The following is a 13,571-nucleotide window of genomic DNA, read 5'->3' as shown; positions in this document are numbered from 1 at the left end:
AAAATCGGTTATTCAAGGAATAGTTTTGAAATTCTAGTTTTACTTTTTTTTTTTTTTACATAGAAAACGGTCAGATAATATACAGTGTCTGTGCTTACTGCTTCTCGCCTGCCAAGAACGATACACTTTGATAAATATGGCACTTGTGCATTTTAATATCCCCCAGCAAATTTAGAAAGCCATTCTTAACATAAGAAGAGGGGGGGGGGGATTTTAACTTTGCCCTTGCACAAACCGAACTCTCCTAAAATAAAAACAATTTACCAGGGGATGTTAAAATGCACCAATCGCCACAAAAATAAAATAACGGAAAACCATAACATTCTAGAAATCCTATTTTTAATTATTTGGCGGACCTGAACAAGCTTTCCCCCCTACAGTAAAAATAATTCCTTTTCACGTTTTTTTATTTATTTCTGCTAATATAAAAGTTAAGTCTGTTATCGACGATAATCCGCAGGAAATCTAAGAAAACAAGAAAAGAAATTTTTACGGCGGGGGGGGGGGGGGGGGAAGCTCGTCCAGGTCCGCTAATTATGACGGTGACTGAACCGGGCAACACCGGGGAAATTTGGCAAAAATAAATAAAAACGCGAATATTTCGTTAATAAATACAAATTGAAATTTTATAATTTCGTTAAAACTTTGAATCAATTTAAGCAAAGATTGGTTGTTTATATATATATATATATATATATATCGTTATTTTTAAATATATTTTTTAGGTTAAAAAAGAAAGGAAAACTATTTTTGTTCGAGTTGTGAAACGGTAGAAAATAACAGTTAATGATGTCGCGGGGTCACAATGTTGAATTAGCAACACCTTTTTCATGCCATGATTAATCGAGAAAGGAAAACTTGAAAAAAGAAAATCTGTTTAAAATTGTGTCAATGTTTCTCGCCTCTACGTGACTATTATTATTTATTTTTATTTAATGTTGTACCTATTTACTATGCCTCCCCACGGGACAGAATTAGACACCAGAGTCGTTTTTTTAACGCTATTTTTATTTAATGTTGTAATCAAACATAGACTAACGTAAAATACTAAAACGAATTTTTCTTGTTTTTTATTTCTTTACAAAGGCCACTCGAGGATAAGGATTAATGTGTGTATTTCTAGTTATTGGGACAGTAGTGTAGTAATCGTTTTGGTAGAAATTTGGTATAATTAGATTATTTACGAGAACAGTTCAATAAGAACTTATTTACGTTGGACTTGAAGACAACATTGTTGTCAGCTGGAAAGCAAACCAGCGGAACAGAGTTCCACATTAAAAAGATAATTTAATTGCAAAAGCAAATATACCAGAATGCATTTTTATTCATTTGTAAACAAGTCAGCCATTTTAATATTTTGTTAATTTTTAAGTAAAAAACTAATGACACTTTGAAATGGAAAAGTAATTTGGAAGCATTTAACCTAGCGAATAGAAAAATCATTTATGGCTTTAAAAATCCTCACATATTTTGGAAGCATTTCAAAGATAAAAACATGATTGCCATAACAAACTTAATTATAATTTTACAACTTAAGCTGCTTGTTAAGATAGGGCCGACAGTAGATCGATTTTTTTAAATATGTGATTATTTTATTTACTTGTTGTGCCGAAAATAGTACTATATCAAAAAATTACCAAAATTCATCGTGTAGAACAAATGCTATTGTGATTTTAGTTAAAAAAAAAATGTATTGCCATAAAACAAAACGTCAGTCACTCAGTATGTCCCCTGTATCCGCAATCTTCAAGGTGTTCACATCTAGGGAAAATGCCATTCCCTCCAATTTTTCTTAAAATTACATTTAACTATAAATCATTTAAATTCATACTCGATCATTTTTCGTAATCTTTTAATAGATTACTATTTTCGACATAACATTTAAGTACTGTTTTTGTTTTTACAAATCGATCTGTCGACTATCTTAACAAGCACCCAATTTAGTTCAATTAATAACTTAATGGTCAAACATAATACTTAAATTTCACTTTAAAAATTCTATTTAAATAAATTAAAATTAAACTACATAAAACAACCACGAACAACGTTTAAAAAAAAAAAAAAAGTTTTTAAAAGTTAGTTTTGCTTTCGGGACATTGAAAAAAAAAAAAGAAAAGAAAGAATACTCCATAAATCTAATTGATTTACAATAACAAGTGCTCGGAATTTTCAATTTGGTGGAAAGTAACGTTTTTTATCAACTCAGTAAGATAAACTGGAGACTAAATATAAAACAACCCATAAAAATGACGCAGAGGATTTATAATTTATATATATATATATATATATATATATATATATATATATATATATATATATATATATATATATATATAAGTGAAGTTGTCTGTGTGGGTGTACATTTCCTACCACATTATTGTCAATTTTCAGTCAACAGACTCGAGATTTGACAAAGAGGTATTGAGATTTGGAAAAATCTTTTTCATCGGTTTTCAACGATTTGACATTTGAAAACTCTACCAAACTCCTTCGCTAATTTTAGGTCTAAACACTTGAAATTTTAAATGTAGGTTCCTTGGACATGGATCAAACTTTAACTTGATTTGAGACAAAACAATAAATGTTAAGGGGTCAAAGTTAAAAAAAAATTGACCTCTCAGCCAATTTTTGGTTTAAACATTTGAAATTTTACATAAAGTGTATTCAGACATAGGGCAAGCTTTTTAATCGGTTTTTGGCCGAAAATTTGGCTACCAAGGAGTCAAAGCTCAAAAGATTTGACCTAGGTCTCTAGCAAACTATTCAGCCAATTTTGAGTCTAAACATTTGAAATTTTACATAAAGGGTATTCAAATCTGCAGCAAGCTTTTTAATCCATTTTTGGGCGATAACTTGGCTGGTAAGAGGTCAAAGTTGAAAGAGTTGACCTTTGCAGACTATCAAACTCCTCCGCCAATTTTGAATCTAAACACTTGAAATTTTAGATGTAGGTTACCTGGACACGAGTCAAATCTTTTGAGATATATATATATATATATATATATATATATATGTGTGTGTGTGTGTGTGTGTGTGTGCATTTAAAGTTATGAACAGTACATGGGGCCTGAGCAAAGCTGGGCTGAACTGCTAGTATATATATGTTTTTTTTTTTATTATTTAATTATTTGAAATTCTTTTGAAATGAATAATTTGCATATTTTATTTGCAGACTATTATTCTCATATTTATAGTTGTTTCACAACGTTTTGGCCAATTATTCCTTTGGCCTTCGTCAGGTTGTTAACTAGCTAAAAATAGCAGTTTCAATCCTAACTTAAGCCGGAGGATTAGTTGGCCAAAATGTGACGAGACATAATTACTGAAGATACAGCGTTCCTATCCCACCACGGTTAACAACCTGACAAAAGCCAGAGGAATAGTTGGCCGAAACGTCTTTTTTCATTGCATTTTCACTCCAAACAAGGCACAGTATCACTTTGATATAGGGGGCTACTATCTGGAACATAATTTGTAAGGGTACTACGTAAGGAGCTGAGCAGCAAGATGTTTGTTTACATTACATTTAAACTTTTGCATGTCAGTATAGTCAGAGAAGCAGGGACCCAGAAACGAATTCCAAAGTTTAGCAGTCCTAGAAAAGAAACTATTAGAAGGCTTTCTTACATCTCGGAATTTCTATTGTGTAGGGGTGGGATTTTGCTGCTTATTGAGTTTCTTGGGTGTATTTCTGTCAAGGAGGCACAAGAGCTTGTAGTTCGGAGCATCTACCATTAAAATACTTGTAAAACAGGCTGTCGATGGGACAGTGGCTGAAGTTTAGCTGATAGTTCAGGACCTATCAGGTTGGCGACTCTTTTGAAGCCTGTCTAAGAGTGAAAGATTAGTAGCAGATGCACCAGCCCAAATGTGAGAACAATACTCCATACATGGGCAAATGGTGGCCTTGTAGCACGGTAGAGAGAGCACACCTTCTTTGCAGCAGCCTTAGCAATGCCCTCAATGTATCTGTTCCAACTCATGTTCCTTGTGAATGTTCAGCCGAGGAGTTTGAAGTATTTTCAGTTAATGTATCATTAATCATAGCTATTAGTGGTTGAGCAGGTTTCTTGTAGTTATTAAAGGAAATGAGCTTCGTCTTGGAAGCATTGAATGTGACCATCCATTTTTGTCCCCATTCGACCACAGGTCTTCCGCTAGTGTTTCTGCCATTGCTTTGAATACATGTTCATTCATTTTCCCCTCATGTCTGTTATAGAGAGTGGTGTCATCAGCAAATATACCCATCTCAGAGACAATTTTATCAGGGAAGTCATTTATGAATATCAGGAATAATAAAGGTTCAAGGATAGACCTCTGAGGTACACCCGCATTTATATCATATTGTTTAGACATATGACCATTGATGACAACCTGGATTCTTCTCTTATTTAAAAAGGATTTAATTATGTTAAGCATTTGTCCAGTAATACCATAGGATTTGATTTTCATGAGAAGACCATCGTGCCATATCCTGTCAAAGGCCTTAGATATGTCTACAGCTACTACCCTAACTTCCCCTGCTTTATTCAGGACATAGTATATACGTTCAGTGATTACAGTCAGGATATCTGCAGTAGAATGGGCTTGCCTAAACCCATACTGTTGCTCTGACAGAAGTTTAGCAGCTGTCAGGTGGTGGACTAGAGCTTGGTTAATTATAGACTCAAATATTTTAGCAAAAAGAGGGAGGAGGCTAATGAGGCGATAATTTAATAGGTCAGTTCTTTCGCCAGAATTCTTGTAAACTGGTACCACAGAAACAATTTTCCAGCAGTCAGGAAGCCAAGATTCGTTAAGGCATTTGTTGAAAAGCTTAGTACAGCCGGGATAAGATCAGATCTACATGCTTTTGAGGGGGTCTAGGTTTTTTATGATATCATGTACTTGAAAGAGGGTAATTTTCAGTTCATCTAGTGTAGTTTTTGTCCGCAGAGGAAAATCTGGGAGGGAGTGGTTTGCCGAGTCCAAAGGAGAGTTGGAGGCAAATCGACAGGCAAGCAGATAAACATTTTCCGTTGCCATGCAAACAACTTCAAGATTGCTGGATAGTGGGGGTGGGGGTGGGGGGAATTATTGATTGCCCATTATTTACTACGCTATCATAGATTTTCCAGAAATCATGAGTTCCTAATTTCTGCGCTTCAATGCATTTTCTGCTAGTTTCGGTATATTCTCACTTGGCTGTGGCAGTTTCCTTTTTACAATTACTTCTAGCTTCTATATACTTTTGTCTATTTGTACTGGATTTATGTCAGGTAAGTCTGCGGTAAGCATGCTGCCTTTGAGCAATAACAGCTGCACAAGTAAACCATTTGAGGAGAGTGGGGTTTGCTATAGACCTAATGTGCTGGAACATGTGCTTCAATTGCTGCTTTGAACCATTTAGTGGTCTTATTTGTGCACTGTTCAACAGGAAGAAAAAAGATATTTCCCCATGGAGCATCTCTGATGTGATCCCTGATGACATTCCAGTCAGCTTTATTGTAGTACCTTATCATTTGGAGCAGTGGCTCTTCAACTTGGGATCAAGAGTTTAGGTTGAGGTCAATCATTATCACAGCATGATCAGAATTCCCGAGAGAACAATGGACATTTGTTGCACAATCCTCAGAAACTGTGGTCAGAAATAGATTCAGAAGTGAGGCTTGTTAGTCTTGATGATCTGAGAGACAGGTTGGGAACGTTACTGTCCGCGTCAAGAAATGGAATATAGAAAAGTTATGTGTGATGCTACCAGCTATGTCAGTGTAGTCAGAGAAGCTAATTACTGTGGTGGACGTTAAAGTCGCCAAATACTTGTATTTGGGCGCTAGTGTCTTGGGAAAGTGCTACATCTATGCTGTCAGAGACGTTGTTGATTAGAGTACAGCCTTGTATTGAGAGAGAGAGCAATAAAGAAAATATAAGTAGCTAATGCTATGCTGTAAAATTAGTCTAAAGCACAAAGGCCTAGTCGTCTCATTCTAGTTATGATTCCCTAGTCATGGGGAAGATGTTACAAATGTAGACTCCAAATCCATTCATGTGTCTGTCAGAGTTCTTACGACAAAGTGAAAGATAACCAGACATGTTAAAGTGGTTAGAGAAGTGCAAGCTAGTCTGCTAAGATATCCAGGGAGTTTGCTAGGAAAAATGATTCTACCTCATCTAAGTTAGTTTTAAGTCCACAGATATTTGTAAATGCAAGCCTCAAGAGAGGAGGCGAAGCGTTGTTCAAATGTGTGTCTGATTTCTTATACAAATATTATTGGTTATATATTTACTGTTTATTATACAAACATTGGTTACATATGTACATACATGTTTCAGTGGAATCTCAATTCAAAGAGACCACCTGATCAAATCAAAAAAAGTGGATGTTATAATGTTTGTATAATAAACAGACTATATACCAGCTCTGTCCTCCATTGATCAGTCTTTAGTAATCACACAGGTTTCATTGGATTTACATCTAGGAAACCAATCTATACAAACATCATACATACTATATATTAGTGGCCTGGCAAAGCTACAGGGGAGACAATCAAGCAAAAAATAACCCTAAGCAAAATTCATCCAAAACCAGCAAAACTAAAACCAGCTTGCCAGGAGACTATATAGGCAAATTTGGGCATATTTTATTGGTTTGAAAATATAGGTCATTTTTTTTACAAATTGTCATAAAATTTTAATCACAGAATAATATTATAATATATAAAAGCCTGCAAATTTTCATGTAGTCTGGCCCCATAGAACCAAAGACATGAGCATTTAAATATTCAATGTGGTTATATATATATATATATATATATATATATATATATATATTCCCCAAAACATCTGGCCTTGATGAAGGGGAGACTAAAACTTGCTGCTATGGTTTCAAATGATCTGAAATAACAGCAAAGAGAGACTTGATCCCAAATATTTCTCATATATTATATCTCTCCTCTTTGGTTTTCATACATAAAGTAAATTTCACAGTATATAAGGATTATTTGATACTGGAGATATTTATAATCATATCCTATTTCCAAAAGAATGGAGATACAACATATGAGAAATATTTGGAATCAAGTCTCCCCTTGCTGTTATTTCAGATTATTATTATGATTTTTTGGTACTCATGCAGAGAGTGATAGGTGCTGAAATAACGTTATTATTATTATTATTTTTTTTTTTTTTATTACATTTTCACCCCAAACAAGGCACATTGCCACAGGGGAAACATCTACTGGGGTACTATGTAGGGATTAGGGCAGCGAGATGTTGGTTCACATTGCACTTGAACTTATGCATGTCAGTACAGTTGGGGAAGCAGTGACCTGGAATGGAATTCCAAAGTCTAGCAGTTCTGGGGAAGAAACTACTAGAGTAGAAAGATCTTTTACATCTAGGGATCTCTACAGTGTGGGGGTGGGATTTTGCAGCTTGTCGGGTCTGTCGAGGGTGTTTACGTCGTGGGGGCACAAGTGCTTGCAGTTCATCAGAGCATTCACCATTATAATACTTGTAGAACAGGCAGAGGGATGCAACGTTTCGACGATGGGACAGTGGCTGAAGCTTAGATGCCAGTTTAGGGCCTATCAGATTTGCGACTCTCTTTTGAACCCTGTCAAGGAGCGAGAGACTAGTAGCAGATGCACCAGCCCAAATATGACAGCAATACTCCATACATGGGCGAATAGTGGCCTTGTAGAGGTACAGGATACTTTCGGGTGTTAGAAGTTTTCTAGCACGGTAGAGAGAGCCCACCTTCCTCGCAGCGGCCCTGGCAATGCTCTCGATGTAATTGTTCCAACTCATGTTTCCTGTGAACGTTAGGCCAAGGAGCTTGAGAGACGTACTCTCAGATAAAGAGTCGTTGGCCATTGCTATAGGTGGTAGAGACGGTTTCTTGTAATTATTGAATGAAACCAGTTTTGTCTTGGCGGCATTGAACGTGACCATCCATTTTTGTCCCCATTCCACTACTGATTGGAGGTCATCCTCTAGTGTTTCTGCCATTACTTTAGATATATGTTCATTTGTTTTCCTGTCGTGCCTGCTATAGAGTGTGGTGTCATCAGCATATATACCCATCTCAGAGGCAATTTTGTCGGGGAGGTCATTTATGAATATCAGGAACAGCAGAGGTCCAAGGATGGATCCCTGGGGCACTTTAATGTGGTGATGCCTTTGTAAAAAAAAAAAAAAAAAAAAAAAAAAAAAATATCATATTGTTTAGATGTACAACCGTCGAGGACAACCTGGATTTTTCTCTTATCTAAGAAGGATTTAATTATGTTAAGTATTCTACCAGTGATACCGTAAGATCTAATCTTCCTGAGGAGACCCTCATGCCATACCCTGTGGAAAAGCCTTAGATATATCTAGAGCTACCGCTCTGCCCTCTCCCGCTTTGTCCAGTGAATGGTATATGCGTTCAGAGATTACAGTGAGGATGTCTGCCGTGGAACGGGCTTGTCTAAATCCATATTGTTGGTCGGTTAGAAGTTTAGCATCTGTAAGGTGCTGGACTAGAGCATGGTTAATTAAGGTCTCAAATATTTTGGCAAAAAGTGGGAGGAGGCTAATAGGGCGATAATTTAATGGGTCAGTTCTTTTGCCAGAATTCTTGAATACTGGTACCACAGAAGCAGTTTTCCAACAGCCCGGAAAGCAAGATTCATTAAGGCATTTGTTGTAGAGTTTGGAGAGAACTGGAGCTACTTCGGCGGAGCACTTTTTTAATAGCACAGCTGGGATGAGGTCGGGTCCATATGCTTTTGAAGTGTCAAGGTTTTTTATGATAGCATGCACCTGAGCAGGGATGATTATTAGATCGTCTAGTGTGGCGTCTGTCCGCATAGGAAATTTAGAGGGTCCAGTGTGGAGTTTGAGGCAAACCGACTGGCAAGCATGTTAGCCTTCTCGGTTGCTGAGCAAAGAACCTCGTGATTGTTGGTTAGTGGGGGAATTGTTGATTGCCCATTATTTACTACACTGTTGTAGATTTTCCAGAAGTCACGAGTTCCTAGTTTTTGTGCTTCGATGCGTTTTTTAGTGGTTTCCGTAAATTCCCTCTTAGCTGTCGCTATTTCTTTCTTAACGTTACTTCTAGCTTCTATGTACTTCTGTCTGTTTGAACTGGACTTATGTCGGTTAAACCTGCGGAATGCATGCTGCCTTTGGGCAATGGCAGTTGCGTAAGTCGAAGTAAACCATTGGGGAGAGTGGGGCTTGCTATAGAATTTCCGCATGGGAACATGCACTTCGATTGCAGTTTTGAACCATTCAGTGGTCTCGGTTGCACACTGTTCAGCAGGAAGAGAAAAAATATTTCCCCATGGGGCGTCTCTGATAAGATCTCTGATGGCTTCCCAGTCAGCTTTTTTATAATATCTCGTTTTGAGCACTGGCTCTTCAGTTTTGGGTCTAGAGTTTAGGGCGATTTCAACCATTATCACCGCATGATCAGCGTTCCCAAGTGGGCTGTCGGATTTCGTTACACAATCATCAGGAACTGTGGTCAAAAACAGATCTAATAGTGATGCGTGTTGTTCTTTCTGGTCAGGGAAACGGGTTGAAAAAGTAACAATTTGCGATAGGGAGTGAGATACAGCCATTCTTAACATGAGGAGGGGAGGGTGTTTTGTACCTATTCTGTACTTTAACCTTACAATTGAATAAAAAAACATATCATAAAACTTTAATTAAACGTGGAAATATGATTTAAAAAATAGCGCGGATCACTCTCTGCATTAGCACCGTTTTTTTTTTTTTTTTTTTTTTTTTTTTACAAAGGAGTCACCACTTATCAAGGCCCAGAAACCACTCGAGGATAAGGGTTAAAGAGTCAACAGGACAATACTATAGTAATAGTTAAGCATGTAAATTTGGTAAATTGGATTACTTAAGGGGAATTGTTCAAGAACTCGTTTTTGAAACCATAGCACCAAGTTTTAGTCTTCCCTCCATCAAGGCCAGCAATTTCAGGGAAATATCAGATATTTTGTAATTCATATGCAAAACTAGGAAAACAAATGACTATGATTGAAACATTTTATATCTGTAAGAAAGTGCCAAAAGTAGGCTCTGGATGGTGGACGATCCCTTTAATGTGTGACCTTAAGGGCAAATGTCACATAGCCTGCTACACAATTCAGGTCATAACCTTTTCGATGAGCTTTCATTTACTAAATTCTTATCAATAGTCACTGAGATTTGGAACTTCTAAACTTGCCCCCAAAAAGTGATATATATATATATATAATTTCAGTTTTTCCTAGATTTTTGAAAAATCAATTTCTTCTTGGCTAAATATGCATTTTTCGGTGTCTAATTTTTTTCTACTTACATTCACCCCTGACAAGGTATATCGTCACATGGATGTAAGGGGCTACTATTTGGGACTATGCATAGGAAAAACTGACAAGATGTTGGTTTACATTACATTTAAACTTCTGCATTTCAAAAAAGTCTCGCTGTTCGAGGGAAGAAATTAAGCTTTCTGGCATTTGGGAGCTCAATAGTGGAGAGATGTGATTTTGTTATTACGCGGGTTTTTCGGGGATATGTACATCGAGGGGGCACAAGTGCAATGAGTTCATCAGAGCACATTCCATTAAAATCCTTGTAAAACAGGCACAGAGATGCAACATTGCTGCAATGGGAGAGGGTTGACAAAGTGGGATCTATTAGATTCCAAACACTTTTTTGGACCCTATCCAAGAGGAGGAGACTAGTGGTAGATGCAATATCCCAGATGTGCCTGGGCGAATGGTGGCCTTGTAGAGATGATTTCAACTATAGACGATTGGTTTTTGTTGATTTTATAACTCATTAAGAATAATAAATTTTATTTACTTTTTGTTTTTAAGTCTTTATGATGCAAAAATAAATTAAAATATATTAGATCCTTCAATCTGGTAATTGGGCAAATAGATCCTTTCGCTAGACGTTTGAAAAAAAGGGTGCGTGTTAAGATATAGTCAACAGATCGATTTTTTAAATGCCATTTTAAGCAAAAACAGTACTTACTTGTCATGTCGAAAATAGTAATATATCCAAAACTTACGAAAATTGAGTAGAACAACTGTGATTGTGTTTTTAGCAAGAACAAAATCCATCGCTATGGTCTTAAAAATGTCCGCCATTAAAATGTCGAAAAGGGAGATAAGTATGTCCCCTGTATTCGCAATCTTCAAGTGTATGCATCTTTATGCAATTTCCCAATTTTCTGTAAAAATTTACCAATTACTTTTAACTATAAATAATTTTCTACTCGATGGATTTTCGTAATTTTTGGATATATTATTTTCGACATGACAATTAAATACTGTTGTTTTTGCTTAAAACTACATATTAAAAAAAAAAAAAAAAAAAAAAAACTAATCTGTCGACTTTTGGTTAACAAGCATCAAAAAAAAGTTACGGGCCGATTTTTAGATAGTGTTTTAATATTATTAAATGATCCAGGAATTAAAAACAGACATTAAAATTGACCCCTTTGAAGAAGGGAGAATAATATTATGCCAATAAGGGTTATTAAAGTGAAGAGCAAATGGGGGGGGGGGTAAGCAACTAATCCTGCCTACCCGAATGTTAGTAGTAACAAACATTTATTTTCGTTTTTTGTTGTTGTTGTTGGCTGATTTTAACTCGGTTATATCTGAAAAAACGGTTTAAGACATCATAAACAAACATTAGAGTCTAATGACAGCCAATCTAATCCGATATAAAGAAAGTCTTTTTGTTAAAAGCAATCGGGTAAATCAAACAGGGTAGCGATGCACCCGGCATTTAAAGACACATTCTTCGAAGGAATTAAAACTACTAATTGCCTCCTCTTCGCCGTCTAGCATTCTTCTTTCTAACGAATACGTATTTTTTTTTTTATTAATAATACTTATTTTTCTTTTTAGTTTTTAGAGGGGGGCAACAAGGTTGACTTTAAAGATAACGGACAAAAATATTTGATAAAAAAGAGAAGAAAAGAACTTGTTCAAGTTTTCGAACAAACCCAAACCATTCGTTTTCGTTTGTCGAAGAGTAACACGAGATATGAATTTTATACTCGACATAGATTATTTGATTGTTACTAGCTAATATTTAATTTATGATATCGAATTAAGCAAGCGAAAAATATATATGGCAAAGTATTAAACTTGAAAAATATTTTCTAACTTCTTGTTGGGATTATTTCAATTAGTTGTAGACATGAAAAAAATATTACGAAGTTTTCACTGCTTTGATATATATATATATATATATATATATATATATATATATATATATACGTATTCAGGGAGCAGTATTACCAATAAGTGACTATTAATAATATTAATAACATTTTAATTTATTTAACTAAACTGTTTTTATTTGGTTTATTTTAAATTAATGAGAAAAAGGTTTGTTAGATTGTTTTACAGTCTTGTTCGTCGTCAGAAAATAGGTTTGACAATAAAATTAATGTCAATATTTCACATTGTACTTTATCAAGACTAATAAGTATATTTAATTTACTTACCTGGAAGTTGGAGTGGGAACATATTTGCTTTTTGTTTTTGTTTTTTGTTTTTTTATAAAAGTCGAAAACGGGGGGAAAAAAGTTGATGTACTCTCGTGTCTCCACTTAGTGTCGTCAAGTGTTCGTCTTTCAGGTGGGGAGAAAACTTTAAGGACTTCGGTATCAGCGATCGACACACAGTAATTGAATTTTTAAAAGCTATTACATAAAAATATATATGCATATATAAACTAATTTAACTCTATTTGTTGGTATGTGTGTGTGTATCGGCTGTTACTTAAGTGAGAGCAGGACACTTAAAGAACACGTTTTCTAATGTGTTTGTGTATGTGTGTGTATGTATGTATACATATATCTAAAACATACATATACATACATACACACACCTACACCCGGTATATCTGTGTATAGATTTGGTAGTTAAACAACCTGCAGAAAAAGATAAAAGTCGCGTTTAAATAATACAGCAGTTTGCGAGGCGACCACCACAATTAAGGAAAAAGGGCAATCGACGCGACGGCCAGAATGAGAGAAAAGATGAGAGGCCTTTGAGGGAGGAGCAGCAGGAGGAAATGCTAAACCATGTGAATAAAGCGAGTAATCCTCATAGAGAGGGGAGGAGGGTAGAAAGAGAGAGATAGATAGAAACAATAAGACAGAAGTGGAATAACAGAATACGTAAAACAGTGATCGAATGATGTATTCTGTTATTCCGTTAATTTCGGTTGGCGAGTTCGTTTTTTTTATTGTTTTTTTATTTATTTCACTCTTACGCTTGCGTAATGTCTGCAAGAAAGTTTTTATCCTTTAAAAAGATATTTCGTTTCTTATTTATTTTCTTACGAGTTTGTGCAAGATTTTTTAAGATCTATAAATTAATTCGGATTTCAAATAAAACTAAGATTTGTAATAAGTTATTTTCAAAGATGAAATTTAAAGCATGTATTTTTTAATTCTTAGATAAAATCCTGTATCTCGAGTTCAAGTTTTTAAGTTAACCGAAAAATTATTCAATTTTTTTTTATAGTTTCAGTTTTTTTTATACACATTTTATAGAAAGTTAATTTATTGCATTAAC

At 35.3% G+C, this 13,571-nt stretch overlaps 1 protein-coding gene across 3 annotated transcripts in view; it reads right to left on the bottom strand.

Moving 5' to 3' along the window:
- The window catches only part of LOC145279601 (protein argonaute-2-like), a 140,533-nt gene extending 127,490 nt beyond the window's left edge, over nucleotides 1–13,043 (bottom strand). The window contains exon 1 of one of the 3 annotated variants that reach the window (XM_080130768.1): nucleotides 12,494–13,043. In XM_080130768.1, coding sequence (XP_079986894.1) covers nucleotides 12,494–12,515 — 22 coding nt within the window. In that variant the 5' untranslated portion in view covers nucleotides 12,516–13,043. The remainder of the gene's footprint in view (nucleotides 1–12,493) is intronic. The other 2 variants (XM_080130767.1, XM_080130766.1) reach the window with 2 other exon arrangements.
- Between the last annotated feature and the right edge of the window lie 528 nt (nucleotides 13,044–13,571).

The sequence above is a fragment of the Euprymna scolopes genome, chromosome 7, assembly GCF_053919585.1.
Source record: "Euprymna scolopes isolate OS-2025 chromosome 7, ASM5391958v1, whole genome shotgun sequence".
Taxonomy (NCBI): domain Eukaryota; kingdom Metazoa; phylum Mollusca; class Cephalopoda; order Sepiida; family Sepiolidae; genus Euprymna; species Euprymna scolopes.
This window is presented reverse-complemented; position numbering and strand designations above follow the sequence as displayed.